Below are 8,485 nucleotides of genomic sequence, written 5' to 3' on the forward strand. Positions count from 1 at the left end.
CATAAAGCAGACGGGGGCCAAGCATGGACTAGAGTGTCTCTTGGTGACTGTCTCTGAAGAGGGATCAGGTCGAAGAACTCACTCCATTTTGTGTTGGAAGGAGTGGCGAAGAGATCACAGCAAGATTGACCCCATTTCTGGAATATCATGTTCACCACTGAAGTATTAAGAGACCACTTGTGAGGCATTAGAATGGTTCTGCTAAGCTTGTCTGCCAGGATGTTTGACTTTGCTGAAATGTGCATTGCCACTAGAAAGCAGTTGGAAGAGATCGCCCACTGCCACAACTTCATGGCTTCTCAACACAAAAGGTAAGACGTGGTTCCTCCCTGCTTGTTGAGATACAAAACAATTGACATGCTGTCTATTTGAATTGCATTGGTCCCTGCTGGAAGAGAGGAATGAAGGGCTTGCAATGCCAGAAGCATCACTCTCATCTCCAGGACATTTATATGCAAATTGTTCTTGAGATGGGACTACATGCCTTGGACCATTTGACCGAGATAATGTCCTCCAACCTGAACTGGAAAGCATCCATGGTCACTGTGGTCCCTGGGGGGTGAGTATGAAGGGTCAACCTTGTTTGAGAACATCTGATTGGAGCCACCAGAGAAGGGATTCCCTTGCATACTTGAGATAACTTGATTGGGTGACTTAAGAGGTATGACAGCAAAGATCATTGGACCACCACAGTCCATTGAAGTACACTCATGTGAAGCTGTGCTACTGGAACAAGAGTGATGATGGCAGCCATGGAACACAGAGCCCTGAGGACAAGACCTGCCGTGAGAGCAGGGTTATCCAAGATCTGTCTGATATGGAGTCTTAAGGTGGACATCTTGTTTGGAGAAAGGATAGCTAAACAACGTGTTGTATCCAGATGGGCTCTGGTGAAGTCTATCAGTTGGACTGGCTGAAGTTGCAACTTCTTCAAGTTGATGGAGATGCCTAAGGTTGATGATAGCTGAAAGTCATAGCCCCTTGCTTGGATGAGTTGATGACTGGTGGGAGCAGTGAAGAGCCAATCATCCAGGTAGGGAAACACATGGAATCCTTCCAGTCTCAAGTGAGCTGCCACTACTACCATGCATTTGGCAAACACCCTGGGGGCTGTGGTGAGACCAAAGGGAAGTATTCTGAACTGGGAATTATTGGCTCCCAGTCAGAATCAGAGGAAACCTCCTGGAGGGCCTATTCATCTTTATGTGATAGTACACATCCTGGAGGTTTACAGAGCACATCCAGTCATCCTTCTGCAGGAAGGACAGAATGGACTGAATCATGGCCATTCAGAACTTTGATTTGGCTACAGATTTGTTGAGGTTGGTGAGATCCAGAATGGGTCTGAGTTCCACTGTCTTTTTGGACACTAAAAAGAATCTGATCCGAGCTGGTCCTGGGGGGCAATTTGTATGACTCTTTTTGTGAGCAGCTTTGACATCTCTAAGGCTGCAACCTCCCTCTGACTGGGTAGAACATTGGGGAGGTTCCTGGTTGGGAAGGGATTTTGGAAAAAAAAACGGTATGGAATAACCTCTGGATATGCCATTTAACACCCAACAATCATTTGTGATGGCTTCCCAGGCTGCTGGCTGCAAAGATAAATGTCTGCTGACTGCCTCCAGAGAACAGCAGTTGGGCAATCCTTCAGAATCACTGACTGGGGCTGTCAGAGGAAGTATCTCAAGACCCATGTTTCATTGGACCCCCTCTGCCCTGAGGGCAGTGCCTGCTATTGTCTCCATTTCCACCTCTGCCTCTGGAGAAAAAAATCTTCCTGTGACTTCTAAAAAGGACCGTGAGATTTTCAAAACCACAGGTATTTACCTCCATGCTGCTCCTGGAAAAGGGCTATTGTGGGGTAGCAAAGTGGGTTCCGATGGAGACAAGGTCTTTCCATCATTTTGAATTTGGGACAGTGTGACTGTAACAGTCAGGCCAAACAAAGATGCTCCAACAAAAGGGGCATTTGCGAAGGATGTCTTGAAAGGTTCCGAGAAATCACACAGCTGCATCCAGGCAGTCTGATAACAATGCCTGACCCAGCTGCCCTTGAGGTACCTTCTTTATCATGAGAAATTAGCCTCATGGACGTGTTGGATATGGACTGTAGGGTAGCCATTCTGGAGGAAAAGGTCTAATGGTTAAGGTGTTTGCCTTACAAACACAAGGTGCAGGGTTTGAGTCTCACAAGGGATAACTGGCTAGGCTTACAATGGCTCACAAGAGCAGTTAGCTTAGTACTAACCTATGAATCTAACCTATGAATCTATAAAGCAGAGATGACACTGGAGAGAACTAGAGAGCTCCTTGACTAAGTCCTTCTGTAGTCTGGTTACATGTGCCAAATAATTCAGAGCTCATAATATAAAAGTCACTGAAGCATTCATCCACTTACCAAATCTGCTCAAAACCCTAGACTCCCTGTTAGGGGGATGGAAAGTGTAACTTTGTTGGGCCAGATCCTTCTTGGTGGCTGGTGTAACCACCATGGCATTGACAGGGATACCTTTAGTCCAGAGGGGTCTGTCTTGAGGGGTGCTCAGGATTTTGTCAGGGTGCTTAAGAATGGGTTCCATGGTGTCTGGCTCCTTCCACACACCCTGTGGGAAACAAGGTAAATAAAGGGTTTCACAGGAAGGGACACCCAAGAAGTAGACAGGCCTGACCCAAAAGTTTCCAGGAACACAGATTCACCTTGGTTAGTGTTTTGGGTAGACCAACCACATTTTTGGGTAAGAATGTCCATGATGTCTCCAAAGGAGTCATCTTCTGGTGGTGACCTGGGGGACTCTTCCCCTTCATTGATATTGGTGTCCTTCATGAGGGATTCCAATGGGGAATCCAAGTGTCTCCTTTTGCACTGATGTTTATGAGGGACCTTTTTGGTGGGGTGCTCTGGGGATGTGTCGTAAGACTCAGGATGTTCCAGAAGGGAAACAGTCTGGAAGTCTTTCTGGGTAGGCTGTCCTGGAGGTAACAGAACAGATATCTCAGGCACAATATCTGGTGAGGAGGGACCAGGTGTCTAAGCAGGGAGAGTTGAGGCTCTTCTGGACTCAGAGAGAACCCTCTCCACCACTTTGAATGTAAAGGGAGAATGAGAAAATGAGGGAAACATCCCCAGAGCTGAAGCTGTCAATGGAAAAGCCCGATGAATCTGCACCACCTCTGGATCTGAGTGTGGAGTTGGAGCCAAGCTATCAAGTGTTGATGCCCAGAGGGGAAGAGACAACTCTGAAAACTTTGCAGCTGACATCAACCCCTTGGACTCAATACTGAAGCTAATGCTCCAAGAACTGCTCTGCACTGAAATTGTGGGAGCCTGGACTGTCAGGGAAACTGTCAAAATTGAGGAACTTATACCTGTGTGCTCTGACTTCTCAACTCTAGGCATCTTTGGGCCTGATAACCCTGAACCCGAGGGTTGGATCTGAGAAGACAGGTTGATGGCTCACGGATCCTGGGGGGACGAAGTGGGCAAAACCCCCAGCTGGATTTGTGCCTTGAGAAACTTCATCAACATCCTGTCTACCTCTGCTTCGGACAGACTATGGGAAGACCTGCTGGATGACACAACAGATGAAGGTTTAGAGACTGGCTTGGAAGATTGTAAGATCGGCGACTTTGGCCTTGAGGCAACTGGCTCTGGTGAAAAACTTTGAGACTGATGCTGAGGGGATGACTCTCACAATTGGAGCCAAGTTAGTCATATCTGAAGTTTTTGATCATTTCTGAGGTAGCTCACCTGTTCAAAGAGACCTTTCTGGTGACCGTTTATGCTCTTCATGCTTCTTGGAGGGAGTTTGAGCCCCTGCAATAGAAAGCAAAGCAGAGGAAGAGGCAGTAGATGCTAACAGGTCTTTTAAGATCAGTTTGTTCTTCCAGTCTGTTAATGTCCACTGGTTGAAGCCATCACAGATGGAGCAGGAGAAGTCTAGAAGTGAAGACCCTAGACACACCACACTCAGTGTGGGCATCTGAAGGAGGGATTTTGTGCCCACAAGTATCACATTTTTTGTAACCTGCTGGTTTTGTTTCTGCCATAATAAAGTAGTTTCTACAACACACTGCAGAAAAAAAAGCAAGGATTTTTTTTTAATCAGGAAGAAATAGAATAGAGACTCTAAGTCTATGGAGAAGGGTAGGGAACTATAAAAGTCTAAAAACTCAAAACTAAGATAAATCTTTAAGCTAAATAGAAAGGAACGGTCTAAGACAGAAAGATGAAATTATTAGACAAAAATTTCAATTCTTCACTCAGGAGAAAAAAACATGAGGAGCTCAGAGTCATAATTCCAGTGCTAGCGGAAGCATGGCAAACAAGATATGAGGGGATGAGGGGAGAGCAGGGCATTATGGGTAGGGGCAGAGCTCAGAGTTTGGATACTACAGTTTTAGTATACATCCAAGTCGGAATCCATTCTTGGATCTTCAAACCACAGGTTGAAGATTGAATGAAGTCAAAAACTTCAGATATATTTCTATACCCTTCTGAGACTTGAGAGAATGTTTCCACAGTCAAGATGAATATGCACAGGTTCAGAAAGAGGTTCATGGGAGCATATATTTTTGGAATGTGTAGTGTTGCTTTAATACAAAAATAAATTGAACAATATGTTAACTCTCGTACTTGGAAGAGACTTTGTCCTCAATATAGAGATGCTGTTGTTGAGTTGCTATGAAATAACATTTACTAACAAGGTGAAAGCATTGTTATCCTTAGTGTTGACAGTGGCTATGAAATCCATAGCTATTACAGAGACAAACCCTCAATACCAGATGCAGAAATGTGATTACAGAGGGTAAAACACGTAACTGAGAACAACTAAGTAACACAAACATTATGCCATGGTTAAGAAATGGGTTGCATGGGATTATGCAATGGAAACTGAGTTTAAATGGACATTATACAATGAACCCCCCCCATTAATATTCCAAAACGTGCACGCTGATTGGTCAGTATGCATGTTGTAAATCAGACTTATATTAATGGAAAAAGGTCCGGTCGCCCAGACTTTTTCCATTAGTATAAGTCTTTTTTTTTTTTGTTGGACAGCAATGGAGAACGGAAGAGCTCCGTTGCTGTTATCTCGCTATGTTACATTAATTTAACATAGCGAGACAGCTTTAAAGAAAGCAACGGAGAAAGGAAGATCTCTGTTGCTTGTTTTTAAGATATCTTGCTATGTTAAACTCTTTTAACATAGCGAGACACCTTTTAAAAAGCAACAGAGATCTTCCTTTCTCCGTTGCTTCCACACACAGCTCTGATGTACTGCATAACCATACGCATGCGCAGTACATCAGAACTGCTGCAGAATACTGGACAGCTGTGGAAGGGCAGCAGAGAGGCATTATACAATGCCATTATTTAAGAAAAGTAAGTTTTTTTTTTCTTAAATAATGTCATTGTATAATAGCAATAACCCACTTCTGGGTGTGGATAATGCTGGATTTACCCACAGTTGTCTTTGTTTGGCAACTCGGGCTTCACCCTCATGACCAAACCACACCAACCATGGGTAAATCCAGCATTACCCACACCCAGGCGTGGGTTATTGCTTAATTAGCATACAATGAAGCGCCCAAGATATTGATCAATTTAAAGAAAAAAGACTTCAATACAAGTATGAATTTATTAGTATACTTTATTAATACTTGTAACATGGCAGTAATAAAACAATATGGTCAACAGCATACCTATTCTCAGGTTATATTGTAAATTGTTACCATGTGTGAATATTGTTTTATTTAAGGAGCAGTACTAAATCATTCTGGAGAAGAAGACTGCATTGAATAATTGTTTGGGACATATGGATTTCCATGTTTAACAATGGTTAGTTACTGAAAGGAAAATGTAAGCACTGATTGTCAGACAAGAGGCAAGGTTAATAGTACTATCCATACAAATAACTGTGAAATGTTTGTGCCAGCAATTAGTATTGAAATAATAACTGCTCCATGTATGGGGATTGCACAGGATGTAAAAATGAAAATGTGATATTTAATAAAATATTGCTCACTGATTAAAAATATTAATATATGAATATAGCTAGCGATATCTCAATTACAATAGCAGCAGCAATAGAGATCAAGGCAGCATCTATAATAAAACATGATTTGTCATCAGAGAAAGTAAAACAGTCAATAAGAAATGTGCAATTTTATGACTCTTAGGTTCATAGATAGGTACTAGGCTATCGGCCCTAGGGCCCATACAAGCCTAGCCAAAAAATGTACCCTGGCTTTCGCCACCCAAGAAAATTATTTTCCTGTGCCCCTTTGGTCTGATTCATTTAAGCACAAAAGACCTAGTAAGACAACAATTGTCGTTTCTATACAAAATGGCGATCAAATGCTCTTTGTTGACTGATGTTTTTAGGGATAAAAGCACAGAATATTCTTCCCTTTGTTACATAAAAAGGCTAGTGTTTCAGAAATGTGAATAAACGGATACAATACATAAACAGGAAGCAATCTACTGGCCATTTTGAAGGTAAAACAATTACTATTAAAGTCTTTGAATTATGCTTTAATATTAGTCAAGCTAATCCCGTGACATTAAGGCTAAAGTTACTACCTTATTCGTTAGTGGTATACAACTGCAAGGCATGCACACTAGTAATTTTGTGCTCAAATCTTTCCCCTATAAATTAATTTAATCCAACATTCACTGCTTACAAACAACTCTGTATTCCCACTCGAACACAACTGGGATAGAACAGCAACTGCCACCATGCAGTCAGTTTGAATACCAGGCGGTAATGTAAGCTCTCCCAAACACTTCCACGATGTACACTGGGCATTACGCACATCTTGAATAATTTACTTTAGAAACACGAGACAGAATTTTAGTCAAACCAACACTATACAACAGACTTTTCACAACACTAGCAACATAGATATTTGGTTAAAGGTTTAGTGCCATTAGACCGTAACAGTGTAGCTGTCTTCTTGAAAAATAAGGCTTTGTTGGCAGTTGTCACACACTTTATAAAATGCATACATTATATATACATCTATACAAACATTAGCCTTCAAAATCTGATGATTCTACTGTTTAGTGCCCTTTTCAGCTTCTAAAAGTGCAGATTTGATTCCCAGTTTCTTAAGTTCTTCAACCAGATCTCCGTTCTGATGCATCTGCAGGAGAATATCACAGCCCCCAACAAATTCGCCATTGAAGTAAACTTGAGGAATAGTCGGCCAGTTTGAGTAGTCTTTAGCACCTTGCCTTAAATCTTGATCCTCCAAAACGTTGTAAGCTGCATAACCCTCTACCCCGTGCATACGGAGAATCTGTACCACAGCATTACTAAAACCACAAATAGGCTGGTCAGAGGTGCCTTTCATAAATACAACTACTTTATCTTTCTTCACCAAAGACTCCAGATGATCTCGATAACCCATTTCTGAAGCCAGCAACCGCCAAATTCGCAAAGGAACAGAAAACACGTTTTCAGACCTAAACAAAACAGGATGAAGAATGCCCAAGGACAATCTATGCAAACTTGTCATTGCTTGAAGATGTCGTAACGTTTAATAACTTTACCCAAAATTGATGTGGGGCTCCACTCTACTACAATCTACTTGCCAACTTACTTAACGCGTGAGGGACCACCTTGCCCTAGTCTAAATAAGGATTGGTCAGTCGCCGCGTCAGTACTATAGGTCTCTAAGGCAACTATTTGACTATGTATTTTAAATGGGTGAAACAGAACTACCGGAGGTCTGCAATTAATTTTAGTAATTTGATAGCGTGACTGGTGATGATGATTTCATGACTGGTCTTGCGCAGAGTTGTTGGCATATAATTATTTGTTAGGGAGGGCAAGAGGTTAAGTAGATAAGTTCATTCTCCATATAGAACAAAGTGAATTACCTGATTTGAAAGGATATGTTACAGTTATGCCATCAAGACTCGTATACATAACATAAGCAGAAGGTTATAAATAAAAGTGGAAAGGAATAATAACAAAACAGGGCAGGAGTTCAAGCAATAAGGAGAGAACAGGATTTTGGATACAGGTTTTTAAGGGGAATAACATCATCATAAAGTAGCAGAAAAAAATCTTGGAGTTTAATCAGCACATGAATGGAGAAAGGAGATTTTGCAAATAGGGATGACTGCAAGTAGGGTTATAGAAAATAGGCAAGATGTGGCTGGAATGTTGGAATTTACTGGAGACAATGCAAAGAAGGTATTTGGAGCAAATCACTAGAAAGGGAAAGATAATAAAGTGGGATGATTTCAAGCAAAAGTTTGAACTGCAGGTAGGAGACTGTTTTCCCTACCAGGGAGTAATTGAGTATCGTTAAAGAGAAAAGGATAGGGGAGTGTTATGTGAAAGGCCATCTCTTGCATTAATTTAGTTGCATTGAGAACATAACCATACTGTACAAGTATAAGAATCATGCAGAGGATTTTAGAAATGTTTGGAAAGAGAGCCTGGAAAGGCAATTTGCAAAGGAACAACAAATT

The 8,485-nt window shown here is 41.8% G+C and overlaps 1 protein-coding gene across 1 annotated transcript; it reads right to left on the minus strand.

The window, feature by feature from the left end:
- Positions 1-7,054: 7,054 nt before the first annotated feature.
- LOC122802104 (glutaredoxin-related protein 5, mitochondrial-like) lies at positions 7,055-7,521 on the minus strand. Its single transcript, XM_044071795.1, has one exon. The coding sequence runs from the start codon at positions 7,519-7,521 to the stop codon at positions 7,057-7,059; it is 465 nt and encodes a 154-aa protein (XP_043927730.1). The 3' UTR covers positions 7,055-7,056.
- Positions 7,522-8,485: the final 964 nt, after the last annotated feature.

Source organism: Protopterus annectens, chromosome 5.part0 (assembly GCF_019279795.1).
Source record: "Protopterus annectens isolate FY-2018-M chromosome 5.part0, PAN1.0, whole genome shotgun sequence".
Taxonomy (NCBI): Eukaryota; Metazoa; Chordata; order Ceratodontiformes; family Protopteridae; genus Protopterus; species Protopterus annectens.